This window comes from Microcaecilia unicolor, chromosome 9 (assembly GCF_901765095.1).
Source record: "Microcaecilia unicolor chromosome 9, aMicUni1.1, whole genome shotgun sequence".
NCBI lineage: Eukaryota > Metazoa > Chordata > Amphibia > Gymnophiona > Siphonopidae > Microcaecilia > Microcaecilia unicolor.
The window spans coordinates 146,246,592-146,265,148 of record NC_044039.1 but is presented as its reverse complement, the minus strand read 5'-3'; the positions used below and the strand labels follow the sequence as shown (position 1 = coordinate 146,265,148).

At 43.5% G+C, this 18,557-nt stretch overlaps 1 protein-coding gene across 1 annotated transcript in view; it reads right to left on the bottom strand.

Moving 5' to 3' along the window:
- Positions 1 to 18,557, bottom strand: part of INO80 (INO80 complex ATPase subunit) — a 462,811-nt gene that overhangs the window by 205,676 nt on the left and 238,578 nt on the right. Inside the window, exons 17-20 of the mRNA XM_030213886.1 lie at positions 17,695 to 17,779; positions 7,361 to 7,478; positions 6,122 to 6,207; positions 5,593 to 5,760 (exon numbers count right to left, since the gene is read on the bottom strand). Of these exons, the coding sequence (XP_030069746.1) occupies positions 5,593 to 5,760; positions 6,122 to 6,207; positions 7,361 to 7,478; positions 17,695 to 17,779 (457 nt within the window). The remainder of the gene's footprint in view (positions 1 to 5,592; positions 5,761 to 6,121; positions 6,208 to 7,360; positions 7,479 to 17,694; positions 17,780 to 18,557) is intronic.

Below are 18,557 nucleotides of genomic sequence, written 5' to 3'. Positions count from 1 at the left end.
CCAATCAAAGCCCACAGCATGAACACTGAGGGGTTTCTGGCCAATAGCAGGGCAGTTTGCTTTCCCTCAGGGCTTAAGCTGGAAAGAAAGTCCCCTCTGCAACAGCTTAAAAGCAGAGGCCAGACACCACCTGATGGCCAAACTAGAGGAAATACATGTCATAAAAATAGAAACACAAATTACAGGCATGAAAATCCCGTTTCGCCACACACATACAGAAGACTGTTCATTGGGAGAACAGTCTTCTGTATGTGTGTGGCGAAACGGGATTTTCGTGCCTGTAATTTGTGTTTCTATTCATTGGGAGAATGAAGGAAGGCATCCGACGCTAGTCTGCCCTGACCCTGGAACAGTACTGAGGAAAATTGTGGTTGAGCAGAACGACAAAGAGATCAACCGAGGGGGTGCCCCATGCTCGGAAGATCTCAAGGGTAACACTCATACTGAGCAACCACTCGTGTGGTTGCATGACCCTGCTCAGTCTATCGGCGAGGGTGTTGGATTTGCTGCCAGATATGTGGCCCTGAGAACTATCCTGTGCTGGACAGCCCAGTACCACATCTGAACAGCATCCTGTCACAGAGGGTATGATCCAGAACCCCTCTGGCTTGTTGGTGTAATACATTGCAACCTAATTGTCCATTTGAATGGGTGCACCCAAACAATTCTCTGCATGGACTCCTGAGCACCATCCTTGGATGTGGCTCTTCACCAGTCAATCGTCCAGGTAGGGAAATGAATGGACTCCCAGTCTGCGTAGTGACACTAACTATCGCTAGAAACTTGGTGAAAACCCAGGGAGCTGACATGAGGCCAAACGGCAACACGCGATACTGGAAGTGATGTATTCCCACCCGAAATATGAGATACTTCCTGTGGCCTGGAAGTATCAGGATGTGAACGTAGGCATCCTTTAAGTCCACAGAGCATAGCCAATCCATTTCCTGAATCATTGGGAGGAGGGTGCCCAGGGAAACCATCCTGAACTTTTCTTTGACCAGGAATTTGTTCAGGGCCCTTTGGTCTAGGATGGGACACTCCCCCCCCCCCTCCCATTTTCTTTGGCAAAGAAAATACCTGGAATAGAATCCCTTTCCCTTCTTCCCCTTGACCACATGGGCCTTTAGACAGGTGGAGAGTTCCTGTGCAAGTGCCTCCTTGTGATGAGAGCTGAGGTGAGACGCTCTCGGTGAGCAATTTGGTGGACTTTGCTCCCAATGTAAGCCGTAACTGAGACGATTATTTGAAGGCCCCATCAGTCTGAGGTTAAACTGGGCCACCTTTCTTGGGAAAAAAAGTCTCCCTCCTACCAATTTGAGATAGTTACTTTTACTGTGGCTATGCTCTGCTGGAGCCAGTCAAAAACTCATCCCCTGTTTTGACTTGGGGGGGGGGGGGGGGGGGTCGGTTGGGCCTTGGGCGAACGCTGTTGATAAAAACAAGTGTGCTGGGACTGTGCCTGCTGAGGATGGCAAGAAGAAGCGTACCTATGCATCTGAGTAATATGTACCCCTCTTCAAACTGACCAAAAACCTCCAGGATGAGGAGGAGGGTGTAGAAGGCACCTGGCGGGAAAGAGTATCAATAGCAATGGTGTGTTGCTTGATGAGTTCAGCCACCTCCTCCACCTTCTCTCCAAAAAGATCCCCCCCCCCCCCCCCGGCATGTGGCATCTGCCAATCTCAGAGACATGCAGCCATGAGAGTCTGTGTAATGCTATACTTTGGGCAAAGATGCAGGACACAACATCTTAAGAGCCCTGGCCAAGATGTTACAACATACCTTCTGCTGCTTGACCTGCTGGTGAAAAGATTCGGCCTGCTCCAGTGGGAGTGTATCTGTCAAATCAGACATACTGTGCACCAAATTCTGCAAGTAAAGGCTCATGTACAGATGGTAAGACTATATGCGGGAAATGAGAATAAAGACCTGATACATTTTCCACCCAAAAGAATCCAGAGTTTTCTGCCTGGGAACGCTGAAGCACAGTCCCTAAACTCCTGGCTCTTTTGAGCGCTGATTCCACCACCTGGGTATGAGGAGGCAACTGAAGCCTGTCATACCCTGGGGAACTTTGGACACGATACATTGTATCAATCTCTTTAGGCAGGACAGGGACCGACAGAGGGGACTGCCAGTTCTTCACATGAACATCCTTCAGGAACTGGTGAAGCAGGACCTCTCTCTAGGAGAGTTGTAGTCCAGGACCTCAAACATCTCAGCTCTAGCCTCAGGAGTGGCCAGTGGTTAGGGTGGTGGACTTTGGTACTGGGGAACTGAGGAACTGAGTTCGATTCCCAGCACAGGCAGCTCCTTGTGACTCTGAGCAAGTCACTTAACCCTCCATTGCCCCATGTAAGCCGCAATGAGCCTACCATGAGTGGGATAGCACGGGGTACAAATGTAACAAAATAAATCCACCAAAATCGAGGGGGTGCCAGCACAGGAGGCTGTCAATGCCAATACCACACTTGGTGTTGGGGTTGGAGGCCTCATTGCATGCTTAGGATCTTGCGGGGAAGCAGGAAGAGGCACAGCAGATGCAAGCACTCCAGATGCCAATGCACTCTGCTGAAGGATCCCCGCCAAATGCTCAAACGGCCACCATCAGAAAAGGCTGGGGCATCAGTTGAGAAGCAGGCTACTGAATTGTCAGGGTCAGTGCAGATGCCTGATCCTGGCTGCATGGGGACCTATGGGTTCGCACCTCCACAATGGAAGGAGTGATCTTCCCAGTGCAGATGCTTCTCAGGGATCTGATTCCTTGATGCTCCGGTGCTGCTCGACAGAGCTTACAATCTAATTAGGACAGACAAACAGGATAAACAAGAGATAAGGGAATATTAAATGAGGATGATAAAATAAGCGTTCTAAACAAGTGAATAAGGGTTAGGAGTTAAAAGCAGCATCAAGGTGGGCTTTTAGCTTAGATTTGAAGACGTCTATTTCAGATGTCTATTTCAGACCAGGCTCCAAAAATGTTTTCTTTTTGATCCTCTGGCCTGCTAAGTCCTTTTCTTCATACAAAGGCAAAGAACACAGTTGGAAGGAGTATGTTCAGGCCCCAAACACTGGAGACACCAAGAATGGGTGTCCTTACCAGATATGGTCCAATTGCACCAGGCACAACGTTTAAAGCCACTGGGAACCTTCAGTGACATGAAAGGAAAACAGCCATGGCCAAATCAAGTCACTCGATGATGACCTTAAAAGGGGCCCATCACCAAGAAAAAAAAGTAAGGACAAGAAGCCTAACTAGAGCTCAGGCCTAAGAGGGCATAATGAGCACAGAAAAAAGGAAAACACAGAACCTATAAGGGGTAAAAAGAAAGAAGCCACATAAAGGTAAAATGAAGAACACTGGTAAAAACCCCACCGGGAAGCCACGAAAAGCCGTCAAAATAACTAACATCAGACACAGTGAGGGAGCTGCGAAACAATGTGTCTTCTCCTCACAGCGGATGAGAGAAGACTGCTGGTCCCACACTCTCACGGTGGGTAGGAAGGCACTCGCGCATGTGCAATGAGGATGGCAGCAAGTGTCTTAAAGCTGTAGTACACTATTCCAAGTGTTCCACGCCGAGCAACATGGATCACCTGCTTGTCCTCAGAGGAAAACAACCCTGTCATTTTTATGTTGATTATTTACATGTGTTCTTACTGTGATCTAATGTGTTATTCTTTTCTAAAAAAAAAAAAAAAAAAAAGCAGATAATCAAATGCAACAAAATAAAGGTAAAAAAGTGATCACTGAAGGCTGCAATCATGACTTTATACTTCTTTTTTAATATATATATATATACTAGTAAAAAAGGCTCGTTTCTGACACAAATGAAACGGGCGCTAGCAAGGTTTTCCTCGGAGTGTGTATGTTTGGGAGAGTGTATGTGAGAGTGACTGTGTGAGAGACAGAGTGAAAGTGTGTGTGTGTGTGTGTGTGTGAGAGAGAGAGTGAGTCTGGGTGTGAGTGTGTTTGTGAGAGAGTGTGTGTGTGATAATGAGAGTGTGTGCAAGTGTGTATGTGAGACACAGTGTGAGAGAGAGTGTGTGTGTGTGTGTGTGTGTGTGTGCGAGAGAGAGAGTGTGTGTGAGACACAGATTCTCTGTGAGAGTGAGTGTATGAGACCAAGCGAGTGTGTGAGTGACTGTGTGGCACATAGTGAATCTGATACAGTGTGAGACAGAGTGTGTGAGAGTGTGAGTCAGAAAGACATTGTATATGAGAGAGTGTGAGCCCTGCCCTCCCAATCCATGCCCATCTGTCCCCTGCCCCCTCCATTCATCCTTTTCCAGCAATTCCCCTCTCTCCCTGAGCCCTGCCCTCCCAATCCATGGCCATCCATGCTCCTCTGTCACCTGCCCCCTCCATTCATCCCTATCCAGCAATTCCCCTCTCTCCCTGAGCCCTGCCCTGCAATCCATATCCATCCATGCCCATCTGTCCCCTCCATTCATCCCTATCCAGCAATTCCCCTCTCTCCCTGAGCCCTGCCCTCCCAATCCATGCCCATCCATGCTCCTCTGTCACCTGCCCCCTCCATTCATCCCTATCCAGCAATTCCCCTCTCCCTGAGCCCTGCCCTGCAATCCATATCCATCCATGCCCATCTGTCCCCTCCATTCATCCCTATCCAGCAATTCCCCTCTCTCCCTGAGCCCTGCCCTCCCAATCCATGGCCATCCATGCTCCTCTGTCCCCTGCCACCTCCATTCATCCCTTTCCAGCAATTCCCCTCTCTCCCTGAGCCCTGCCCTCCCAATCCATGCCCATCCATGCTCCTCTGTCCCCTGCCCCCTCCATTCATCCTTTTCCAGCAATTCCCCTCTCCCTTCCATGACCCCCCCTCGCATCCATGCTCCTCTCTCTCCCATGTCCCAGCCTGGCCCGCCCTCTTCTCCCCCCCCCCCCCTTCGCATCCATGCCCCCCCCTTCGCATCCATGCTGTCGTTTCTCCCCTGCCCTCCCGCTCCCATTGTTCAACTTTACTGCCCACCCTCTTCTCTCCCCCCAACATCCTTTTTTTTTTTTATTTTTAAATTTACCTCCGTGGCGGTTCCGGCAGCGCAGCGTCAGGGAAGGAGGCGGCGCTCCCGACGTCTAGCCTTCCCTTCGCTGTGTTCCGCCTTCTTCTGACTGACGTCAGAAGAAGGCGGAACACAGCGAAGGGAAGGCTAGAGACGTCGGGAGCGCCGCCTCCTTCCCCGACGCTGCGCTGCCAGAACCGCCACCACGGAGGTAAATGTAATATAATAAAACGCACCGTGCGTGGGTGCGATCCGTTTGTTCTTTTTTTTTTCCGCCCTCGACGTCATGACGTTTGACACGAGGGCGGGGCAGAGACGGCTGGCTGGCTTCACACCATGAATCCACGAACCCTACAGCCAAGGAGTGTTTGAGTGACTTCAGAACGTTGTCTTCAGAACGTTCACGGTGCGTTTTATTATATTAGATTATTTGTAGCACAAAATGAGGATTTGTATGTAGAAAACACTTTGTCCAAATCAAAATGCAACTTTGCAAACATCATATCCTTTAATCATGTGAAAACTGTGGTAAGGGACTATGATCTATATGCAGTTGACGGGTTTTACCTTTCTGAACTGCATCACCAGGTTCATGAGGCTACTGGTGGTGGTCTGTGCTTGCTGCGCAGTGCCCATGGAAGACTGCAGCAAGTCATCAATTGAGATCTTGTTCTTCAGAGCCTGGTATAGCAATTTCTGCCGGCTTGTAAGTTGGCAATACATCAGAATTTCAATCTGAAAAACAGCAGTGGGGCATTCCAGCAAAAAGCTTTAATTGTGAACTTGGGAGAAACTAAACAGAAGAAAAGTATGGCTATGTGGTATCAATATTAACCATAATATGGACTTATTCAAGGACCTCATGGAACCAGTTGTTAAACAATAATAAAATCAAGATGACTTCATCCATGCATATTTGTACAGAGACCAAGGTTCATATGAAACTGGAAATGAACACACATTTTATAAAAAAGTAGCCACTCAGCCTCATACTATACAGCAGATGCAAATGGTTTTCCCATGTCCAAATCATAACCCATGCTTAGTAAGTCAGAATATGAAAGTTTCAGCAGTGCTCATATGGTTTCTTCTGTACCTTATCTGACAGTTCATTCTCTACATCCTTCTTGATCCTCCTCAACATGAATGGTTTCAGAATCATGTGTAAGCGGGACAGTTGGTCTGAAAGACAAAAGCAACCCAAGCATTCTGACAACAGCCAGACCACAGAAAAGAAAGGACAAGTCATAAGTTCCTGTCCTTCCTGATAAACCAGTCCAGCCATAGTGGGATGGAGCTGCTCATCCAAGAATTTACTGGAAGACAATAAAGGAATCTATTTTCACCTAATCAATGACAAGACAACACTCATGGCACCCCAAACACCAAACAATGCATCAAGCAGGGTTAGAGCGACAGCAAAAATCTAGGTAATAAAGTCTCTTCTCTAATACAAACAGATGAAGGCCCAAGAAATTATATTCACTTTAGGCAGGGCTGGTGCAAGGCCTTATACTGCCTCTATTTCTGAGATTTTGATAATTGAACTCATCATGATCATCCCAATACCAGGCCTCCCACAACAACCCTCTAAAAATGCATAATTGTACACCATAATTCCAAATATTAAACTTTACTTTGTGTGTGTGTGTGCTTTCACTCTCTTTGCAAAGTATGTGCTAATGGCTCTGAGTTTATGTGGCTATCAGGATCTATTGTTTTGCTTTAACTACTGCTGCACTCAGAAGCTTCTGCCCTAGGCAACTGCCTAGTTTTGCCTAATGGCTGGTCTGGCCCTGACTTTCAGGCACTTGTCCTGGAGAACTCTGTCCAGATCTGTGCTTTAATATACTAAACTATACAAATTAGCTCCTAGGACCACTTGATTGTGAAGTTTTTCAAACAGACTTAGATGAGGTTCCTGAGGAATGTGTCTGGGAACTAGTGCTTTTTGGAGGAGTCAGTTTAGGGCCAGATATGCTTAAATAGCCCATAGATATACAGGGGAAAACCCTTTACAACATCTAGTCCCTTAATTTGTTAATGTGCTAAACTTAAATAGCACTCTGATGGCATTATTTCATCTCCTTCTGAAGAAGTAACCTTGCAGAATACGGTATGTGTTGAAATGATGGGCATTAATGTAGGAGGCAAGTGCTTTAGACAGAAGAGCCAGATCTTGGACCACAGAAGCTTCAGTCAGAGTTGAAAACTTGAGGAAGACATTCACAGGAGATAGTCAAAACAGCAATTGTGTGTAGAGGGGAGAAAACAGGCTTGGTTGCAAAATGTTAGAATTAGAGAGGCAGGAGGTGTCGAAAGGGATTTCACTCACTCTCATCGATGGCAGATTTGTTTTCTGCATGACTCTCAATATCCTTCGAAAACCATTCATTGAATTCTTCATGAGAATCGAAAAGGGTTGGCATGATAAAGTGCAGTAGTGCCCACAGCTGAGAGAAAAGAACAGGTAAAGTCTCACTTCTAATATACCACCACCACATCAGAAGAAACTCTTATGACCAACTGGTTCTCACAGATTATATAATACAGAGATCTAGAAGCTAGACTGGTCCTGGACAAAGCTAGAGGCATTGTAGATTGTGGTTCTTTTTAAAAATAACTAATATACAACATATTTTTATTTTTGTCTACAACGCAGCCACTTGTAAAAGTTATCTATAAATGTCAAATGTATACATGTAACTTGGCTGTCTCAAAGTTACCCTCCCTCAAAGCAGCTCAAAATATTATGACATTTTTGGTGTTGCCCAGGGGTATGTTTGCGTCAAGGGAGGAATTTAACATTCACCAAATGCATTTTCAACTCCACATTTGTTTTCCTCCTATGAAAAAAGGTATCTGCTATCAAAAACAGGCACACGCATCTACATGTACTCTGCACCCACACCAAGTTTCAAAGAAAAATACATGCATATATTCCCTTTGAAAACTGGCACAAAGTGCATGAGTAAAAAAGCGCCCACAGACTGTGTCCCAGTGGGAACAGGGAAAAATGCCCCCTTAAAACGCCACCGCCTACAAAGGCTTGCAAATAATGGAAAAGAACTGGTGCTTCTATGAACAATCAATCAAACATTCCACTGCAATACAGAAAGGTCAAGTTGCTTTTCCCCCTTTTGTATAGCCTAGCTATTAAAGATTATTCACAGTCAGGGGGCTACAGATCATGATTCCCTTCAGAAGCCATTGCACATGAACTCTGAGCCTGCCCAAGAGGCATACTCTGAACTAGAGACTTGCAAGGGAGCGGGATTCACGCGGGGATGTTCTTGTGGGGTTCCCGCGGGGACGCAAGCCGTTCCTGCGGGGTTCCTGTGGAAGTGTACGCTCCACTTGTGCCAGCCTCTCACTTACCGAGTACCAAGTTCTTTGAGTGCTGTTTCCCCCTCCTCGCTTTAACAGCACAGATGCAGAAAGTCTCCATAAAGAAGTGATAGACACACAAATGGTGACGGAATTCAAAAAGGCATGGGATGAACAGAGGATCTCTAATTAGAAAATGTAAGTTATAAAAAAACTAAACTTAAATGGTTGCATATGTGTGGCTGTGTTGAGTGACACTTAAATGGTGACTCCAGCTGTGATGAATACCAGGCAGACTTGTATGATCTGTGTCTCATATATGGAAAGGGTTTAGGATGGGCTGGAAAGGGCTTAGACAGCAACTTTAATGGCAGGAATAAGAGGACAGTGCTGGACAGACTTTTACAGTCTGTTTCCTGTAAATGAGAAGACACATAGGCTGGAGTGAGCTTCGACGACAACTCCAGCAGTTGGAACATAAGATTAGGGCAGGGCGGACTTCTATGGTCTATGTCCCAGGAATGCCAAAGAAAGACCATGATCAAGTATATAATATCACGTTCATTGTTGATTTAATTATGACTTGATGAGCGTGACTGTTGGCAGACTAGACCGTTCAGGTTTTTATCTGCTGTCACTTACTATGTTACAATTAATCCTCTCTGCTCCCAGGCTGGCGGCAGACCTCAGCTCCGACACAGGCATAAGCATCAGATGTCACCTGACCTACTGGCACGTGCATGTGGCAACTTCTCAGCACACAGTGCCAGTGAATCAGAGACAAGTCTTACTAGAGTGTTCCAAGTTCCAACTTCTGATCCTTCCTTGCCTGCAGTGCTGTGGCTCGAACCCAGAGAGACAGAGACTGGAATTTTTTTTTAATGTGCCATTAAATTCTTGCAGGGACAGGTTAAATTTTTGTGGGGACGGATAGGGATGGGTAAGGTTTCTGTCCCCATGCAACTCTACTCTGAACCCCTTTTGTTGCTGTAATCTTAGAAACATTACTAAAACTTTAATACTTTTGAAATTAGGGATCTAGATATATATAGCATCATATATAGCGGTTCAGTCAAAACGCATGCAGAACTTCACAATTCCACAATGGACAGTCCCTCTCCATGAAGCTTAAAATCTAGTCAAGCCAGTACATACGATGAACAACAATTAAAACGACAGTTTGATTCACGGTGAAATTCCCCTTCTGATTTCCTTTGCTTGATTCCTACTAGACCAGAGGGATGTGTCACCCTACCAACAGATGGGAGGCACAGAAAGGTGAACTTCCAGTGACATTACTAACAAAAGGTGAAGCAGCCTGGAACTTGTCAGAACGCTAATGGCCAAGACACAAATCACACAGAATGAAAGGAAACATCCCCGCCTTAAAAAATAAAGGGTAATCTTCAGTTTAACAACTAATCTAATATACATAGAGAAGCAAGAACAAGCACAAAAGCAAGTCAAATACCACAAAGTCCCTCCCCACAAAACCTGCTATGTTTCTGGATGGATACTGGAATGGTCTAGCAGGAATTGAGGAAAGGAAATTAGCAGGTAAGAACAAATTTCATCTTCCTTTCATTCTGCTAGACCAGCCCAGAACAGTGGAATGTACTTGAGCTTTGTCCCTCAGCCTGTCAGAAGACAAGGCTCCTTCCAAAACTGCTCTGCCAAAAGCACAATCCTCTCTGGAACATCAATCTTGCAGAACCTGACAAAAGGATACAGAGAGGAACATATGGCTGCTTTACAAATATTCTGTGGAGCAACTGCTCTGGCCTATGCCCAAGAGCCCACTTGTCAAATGCAGTAAAAGACCTTCTGGTACCACTTTACAATCTAGGCAACACTGCGACTCAACTGCCAATTTAATTAGTGTGCAAAGGAGACTTTGATGACACTTTTCTCCTTATGTGGTTCACTGAACAAGACAATTGATTCAACTTACATAAGACAATGATGACCTCCAAATAAAGGATGAGGGCTCTATATATATCTAGCTTATAGAGCATTTGCTCCAAACTTTTCTTTGCCCTTTCTAAGAAGGCTGGAAGAGAAACCTCCCGAGTCACATGAAAATGGCAAAACTCTTAGGCAAGAGCAAAACCGTCTCAACAGAAATTGAGTTAGGTGGTCATGTGATGCTGAGCAGCGTTTGTGGGTGAAAACACACTCCTGAAGTCCCTGCCTCCCATAACCAAAGAAGTACAAACAGGTGATTTTCACATCGAGGTTGGAATAGCTCGTTTCCTATTAGTTAGTTGCTTCTGCTGTAGAAATCATGACAACGAAAATACCAAGGAAGGAGAGAGAGGAAGCTAAACCTACTGAAAAGATAGCAGGAGGACACACTTTGGGGCCAACTACCATCAGCTCAGCGTGGATGGTGGAAATCACAACCGAGAGGAAAGCTGCAATTGTCATCTATAGCCAAAACATTTTTTAAATATCTTGAACAAATTGAACATAATGGATGAGCAGCTAGAATCTCTTAGTCTTGAGTTCATAGCTAACCAACAATGCGTGTCAGACCTAGAGGACTGTATGAAACAGAATGAGGATGCACAGCACTCCCCACCCCCCAATCTCCTGAACTCTCTAGTTCTTTTACTTGGTCCATTTTTGAAGCACATACCTTCTTAAGTACATAAGTATTGTCACAACGTGACAGACCAAAGGTCCATCAAGTCCAGCATCCTGTTTCCAACAGTGGCCAATCCAGGTCACAAGTACCTGGCCAGATCCAAAAAAAGTTCATTTTATGTTGCTTATCCAAGAAATAAGCAGTAGATTTTCCCCAAGTCATTTTAATAATGGTCTATGGACTTTTCCTTAAGGAAGCCGCCCAAACCTTTTTTTAAACCCCACTAATTACACATTTACCACATTCTCTGGCAATGAATTCCAGAGAGTTTAATTACATTGAGTGAAGAAAGATTCTCTCAGATTTGTTTTAAATGTACTGCTTTGTAGCTTCCATCGGATGCCCCCTAGTCCTAGTATTTTTGGAAAGAGTAAAAGAAACGATTCACGTCTACCCGTTCCACTTCACTCATTTTATAGACCACTATCATATCTCCCCTCAGCCATCTTTTCTCCAAGCTGAAGAGCCCTAGCCACTTCAGCCTTTCCTCATAGGGAAGTCGTCCCATCCCCTTTATCATTTTCGTCACCCTTCTCTGTACCTTTTCTAATTACACTATATCTTTTTTGAGATGCGGTAACCAGAATTGAACACGATATTCGAGGTGCAGTCGCACCATGGACCAAAACAAAGGCATTATAACGTCCTTATTTTCGTTTTCCATTCCTTTCCTAATAATACCTAACAGCCTATTTGCTTTCTTAGCCGCCACAGCACACTGAGCAGAGGGTTTCAACATATCATCAGTGATGATGCAGAGATCCCTTTCTTGTTTGGTGACTCCTAATGCGGAACCTTGCATTACATAGCTATAATTCGAGTTCCTCTTTCCCACATGCATCACTTTGTACTTGCTCTCATTAAACGTCATCTGCCATTTAGACGCCCAGTCTCCCAGTCTCATAAGGTCCTCATAATTTTTCACAATCCTCCCACGATTTAACGACTTCGAATAACTTTGTGTCATCAGCAAATTTAATTACCTCACTAGTTACTCCCATCTCTAGATCATTTATAAGTATGTTAAAAAGCAGCAGTCCCAGCATAGACCCCTGGGGAACCCCACTAAATACCCTTCTCCGTTGAGAATACTGACCATTTAACCCTACTCTCTGTTTTCTATCTTTTAACCAGTTTTTAATCCATAATAGGGCACTACCTCCTATCCCTTAACTCTCCAATTTCCTCTGGAGTCTTTCATGAGGTACTTTGTCAAACGCATTTTGAAAATCCAGATACACAATACCAACTGGCTCACCTTTACCACATATTTGTTCACCCCTTCAACGAAATGTAATAGATTGGTGAGGCAAGATTTCCCTTCACTAAATCCATGTTGGCTTTGTCTCACTAATCCATGCTTTTGAATATACTCTGTAATTTTGTTCTTTATAACAGTCTCTACCATTTTGCCCAGCATCGATGACAGGCTCAACGGTCTATAATTTCCCAGATCTCCTCTGGAACCTTTTTAAAATATCGGTGTTACATGGGCTACCATCCAATCTTCCGGTACCATGCTCAATTTTAAAGATAAATTATATATTACTAACAATAGTTCCGCAAGTTCATTTTTCAAGTCTATCAGTACTCTGGGATGAATACCATCCACTCCAGGAGATTTGCTACTCTTCAGTTTGTCAAATTGCCCCATGAAATCCTCCAGGTTTATAGAGATTTCATTCAGTTTCTCTGACTAGTCAGCTTTGAATACCATTTCTGGCACCAGTATCTCTCCCAAATCTTCCTCGGTGTACACTGAAGCAAAGAAGTCATTTAATCTCTCCGCTATGGCTCTGTCCTCCCCAATTGCCCCTTTTACCCCTCGGTCATCTACTGGTCCGATTCTTTTGCCAGCTTCTTGCTTTTAATATACCTAAAAAAATTACTGTGTATTTTTGCCTCCAACGCAATCTTTTTTTCGAATTCCCTCTTTGCCTTCCTTATCAGTGCTTTGCATTTGACTTGACATTCCTTATGTTATTTCTTATTGTCTTCAGTCTGTTCCATTTTCTGAAGGATTTTTCTTTTAGCACTAATAGCTTCCTTCACCTCACTTTTTAACCATGCCGGCTGTCATTTGGTCTTCCACCCTCCTTTTTTTAATACACAGAATATATTTGGCCTGGGCTTCCAGGATGGTATTTTTGAACAGCATCCACACTTGATGTAAATTTTTAACCCTTGCAGCTGCTCTTCTTTTTTTCACCATTGTCATTTTATTATAGTCTCCTTTTTGAAAGTTAAATGCTAATGTATTGGATTCCTGTGTATACTTACTCCAAAGATAATAACAAATCTGATCATATTATAATCACTGCTATCAAGGGGCTCCATCACCATTACCTCCTGCACCAGATCATGCACTCCACTAAGGACTATCCCTACAGAAGACCATGACTACTACAGTACGAAGACTACCTACAGTCATTGCGATCCTCCCCTCATCTTTGAAGGGGTGAACAAACGTGCACAAAGGTGAGCCGGTAGATATTGTGTATCTGGATTTTCAAAAGGCATTTGACAAAGTACCTCATGAAAGACTCCAGAGGAAATTGGATTGTCATTGGACAATAGGTAGTGTTCTATTGTGGATTAAACACTGGTTAAAAGATAGAAGACAGAGTAGGGTTAAATGGTCAGTATTCTTAATGGAGAAGGGTAGATAGTGGGGTTCCCCAGGGGTCTGTGCTGCTGCTTTTTAACATATTTATAAATTATCTAGAGATGGGAGTAACTAGTGAGGTAATTAAATTTGCTGATGACACAAAGTTATTCAAAGTTGTTAAATAGCAAAAGGATTGTGAAAAATTACAAGAGGATCTTATGAGACTGTGAAACTGGGTATCCAAATGGCAGATGACATTTAATGTGAGCAAGTGCAAAATGATGCATGTGGGAAAGAGGAACCCAAACTATAGCCATGTAATGCAAGGTTTCACACTAGGAGTCACTGACCAGGAAAGGGATCTAGGTGTCATTGATCATACTTGAAACCTTCTGCTCAGTGTGCTGCGAAGGTGGCTAAGAAAGCAAATAGAATGTTAGGTATTATTAGGAAGGGAATAAAAATGAGGACATCATCATGCCTTTGTATCGCTCCATGGTATGACCGCACACTGAATGTTATGTGGAATTCTGGCCACCACATCTCAAAAAAAGATATAGTGGAATTAGAAAAGGTACAGAGAAAGGGAACGAAAATGATAAAGGGGATGGGAAGATTTGCCTATGAGGAAAGGCTGAAGCGGCTAGGACTCTTCAGCTTGGAGAAAAGATGGCTGAGGGGAGATATGATAGAGGTCTATAAAATAATGAGTGGAGTGGAACGGGAAGACGTGAATCGCTTGTTTACTCTTTCCAAAAATACTAGGGCTAGGGGACACGCAATGACGTTACAAAGCAGTAATTTAAAATGAATCGTAGAAAACGTTTCTTCACTCAACGTGTAATTAAACTCTGGAATTCGCTGCCAGAGAATGTAGTAAAAGCGGTTAGCTTAGAGGGGTTTAAAAAAGATTTAGATGGCTTCCTAAAGGAAAAATCCATAGACCATTATTAAGATGGACTTGGGAAAAATCCACTGCTTATTTCTAGGATAAGGAGTATAAAATGTATTGTTATTTTTTTGGGATCTTGCAAGGTATTTGTGACCTGAATTGGCCACTATTAGAAACAGGATGCTGGGCTTGATGGATCTTTGGTCTGTTCCAGTATGGCAAATTTATGTACTTATGTAAATACCAACATCCAGGGTATACCACTCCTTACATCAATGCCAGTGACGTTCAGCTTTCTCTGTCTCCATCTGCTGGTAGAGTGACATAACCTACTGGTCTGGACTGATCTAACAGGATGAAAAGAATGTATGATTTTGATCATAGGGCTACAGATATTTAAAGCAATGGATGTCAACACAGATCATTCCACTATTATTTAACACAGTCAATCACTGAATATGCACCAGAGTCTGCTTTAAAAACAAAACAAAACACCCAAGTAATTGGTTAAGGCTTGCACCCACTTATAACAGACACCCACGCTGGACCTGTTACAAAAAAGATTTTCCTTTACTGATCCAATTGTAAACTATAGGAAGACTCTAAACGAGGGCAGGCTTTGAGAAAAGATATAGGGAATTTGATTATCTAATTGGTAAACTGACTAAAAATTAAATCTTTGCTCCATCATGTAAGAAAAGCAGACCATGGTGTGAATGCTATAACCTCAAGGAGGAGAAAGAGATATGATATGTTTCTAAATAATGTAAGAGCAGCAAACATTTATTTAGTTCAAAAAATGTTCCAAACAGTAGTATACGGTGGATCTCTGGACCCCTGGAGATAATGTTTACATTAGCAATCTCCACCAACATACACCACATCACAAAGGACCCTTGCTTTAATTTTTTTGTCTTTCCAGCTACTCCTGTTGGTGTCCTCTCCCAATCCCCCTGTTGATATGCCACTGGATTCTGGAACAAGAGGTAATATATGATGTGATGCTCCAAGAGAGAGTAGACTCAGGAGTAACATTCGAAAATATTTCACAATAACGTAAACAAGAACAGTAACAGAAAGTAAGAAGGCCTAGAAAATATTTAGCTGCTAATAAATCAAAGAAAAACTGGAAGAAAACTGGGAAGGCTATATTGACCCTGTAGGCTTTATCTGCTGTCATATTATGTTTCTTGTTCTATTTTTATATTAGCCACAGAAAATCAATGGTAGAAGCTTCAAAAGTGATTTGGTGTTAAAATTAATGTTTTTCATAATTAGTTAAAACAGTGTCAGTCCTTGTATGGGATAGCAACGTATTTCTTGGAGTTAGAGCACCATCATGTGGCCAGTTCATCCTGCCTCATTTAAAGATACAATTTTATTTTAAAGCTTTTCTTCTTGTAAGACTTCTGAAGCATGTACCAGTTTATCCAAACCATTCTGCAAGAATATATATATATACATATATATACACACACACATACAGTGGTGGAAATAAGTATTTGATCCCTTGCTGATTTTGTAAGTTTGCCCACTGACAAAGACATGAGCAGCCCATAATTGAAGGGTAGGTTATTGGTAACAGTGAGAGATAGCACATCACAAATTAAATCCGGAAAATCACATTGTGGAAAGTATATGAATTTATTTGCATTCTGCAGAGGGAAATAAGTATTTGATCCCCCACCAACCAGTAAGAGATCTGGCCCCTACAGACCAGGTAGATGCTCCAAATCAACTCGTTACCTGCATGACAGACAGCTGTCGGCAATGGTCACCTGTATGAAAGACACCTGTCCACAGACTCAGTGAATCAGTCAGACTCTAACCTCTACAAAATGGCCAAGAGCAAGGAGCTGTCTAAGGATGTCAGGGACAAGATCATACACCTGCACAAGGCTGGAATGGGCTACAAAACCATCAGTAAGACGCTGGGCGAGAAGGAGACAACTGTTGGTGCCATAGTAAGAAAATGGAAGAAGTACAAAATGACTGTCAATCGACAAAGATCTGGGGCTCCACGCAAAATCTCACCTCGTGGGGTATCCTTGATCATGAGGAAGGTTAGAAATCAGCCTACAACTACAAGGGGGGAACTTGTCAATGATCTCAAGGCAGCTGGGACCACTGTCACCACGAAAACCATTGGTAACACATTACGACATAACGGATTGCAATCCTGCAGTGCCCGCAAGGTCCCCCTGCTCCGGAAGGCACATGTGACGGCCCGTCTGAAGTTTGCCAGTGAACACCTGGATGATGCCGAGAGTGATTGGGAGAAGGTGCTGTGGTCAGATGAGACAAAAATTGAGCTCTTTGGCATGAACTCAACTCGCCGTGTTTGGAGGAAGAGAAATGCTGCCTATGACCCAAAGAACACCGTCCCCACTGTCAAGCATGGAGGTGGAAATGTTATGTTTTGGGGGTGTTTCTCTGCTAAGGGCACAGGACTACTTCACCGCATCAATGGGAGAATGGATGGGGCCATGTACCGTACAATTCTGAGTGACAACCTCCTTCCCTCCGCCAGGGCCTTAAAAATGGGTCGTGGCTGGGTCTTCCAGCACGACAATGACCCAAAACATACAGCCAAGGCAACAAAGGAGTGGCTCAGGAAGAAGCACATTAGGGTCATGGAGTGGCCTAGCCAGTCACCAGACCTTAATCCCATTGAAAACTTATGGAGGGAGCTGAAGCTGCGAGTTGCCAAGCGACAGCCCAGAACTCTTAATGATTTAGAGATGATCTGCAAAGAGAAGTGGACCAAAATTCCTCCTGACATGTGTGCAAACCTCATCATCAACTACAGAAGACGTCTGACCGCTGTGCTTGCCAACAAGGGTTTTGCCACCAAGTATTAGGTCTTGTTTGCCAGAGGGATTAAATACTTATTTCCCTCTGCAGAATGCAAATAAATTCATATACTTTCCACAATGTGATTTTCCGGATTTAATTTGTGATGTGCTCTCTCACTGTTACCAATAACCTACCCTTCAATTATGGGCTGCTCATGTCTTTGTCAGTGGGCAAACTTACAAAATCAGCAAGGGATCAAATACTTATTTCCACCACTGTATACACAGAGAGACAGAAATAAAATTTGTACTTTCATCTCACATTCTCACAGGGAAATAATCACAAAAACACTAGTTCACAACCCAACCACGATATGCAACTGTTTGGCATCCCACCTACCTCTGCCATGGTGTTCTGAATAGGAGTACCAGTCAGCAGCAGCCGGTTGCGACACTGGAACTGCAGCAGGATCTTCCAGCGGACACTGCACGCCAAAATAAATGTTTGTTACCACCAGTATCAAAACAGAAGAGGCCAATTCAGTGATCTGCTTGATGCCAGAGTCACTTCAGGAAACAAGTACTGGTGCAATTTTACAAAAACTTAGTTTTAAGGAAATGAAACAGCAGCTAAGGAAACAGACTCTATGCACTGTCTCCCTGTCCCCTTCATATCTGCTTCACTTTCTTCTATCTCCTACCCTAGAAAACCTAGAAAATTAGGAGCTTTAAAAATTCTTAAAATACTCTATAATACTGTGCCATCTAATTGCAGGTGGTGGAGGTCAAAAAATAAGAACAAAGGAGGAAAACAGAGTGCCTTCAGGTTAACTACCATGAAACTTCAGGCAAGTTGTCAAAAACCAATCCTGGTAGCTCCTTACTCAGCAAACTTACTAGTTTCTATTGCTCACAATACGGATGTTATTGCTGTTTAACCATCCCTGTTTTGCTAGAGGCATCAGCCCACTGATTATTGCTCCAGGTTTTCTTTTTTAAGGTGCTTTTGTTAATCCTGGTAAAATCATTCACTGCCTGCTTAAGTTATTATGTACCAGGTACAGTTGTCATACAGGACATTTCCCATGTCAAAGGCAGAAATGTGAAGATGGAAATTTTTTATGGAAAATGTCTCCTGATTAAAAAAGAAATCTTAAATTTTGTTTTATAAATTTCAATACAATGTATGGATACCAATGGACAATATCAAGCTTTTGTTTCAGTACAACAGAACAGTAATAGGGACTGTGATGCTTGTTAACA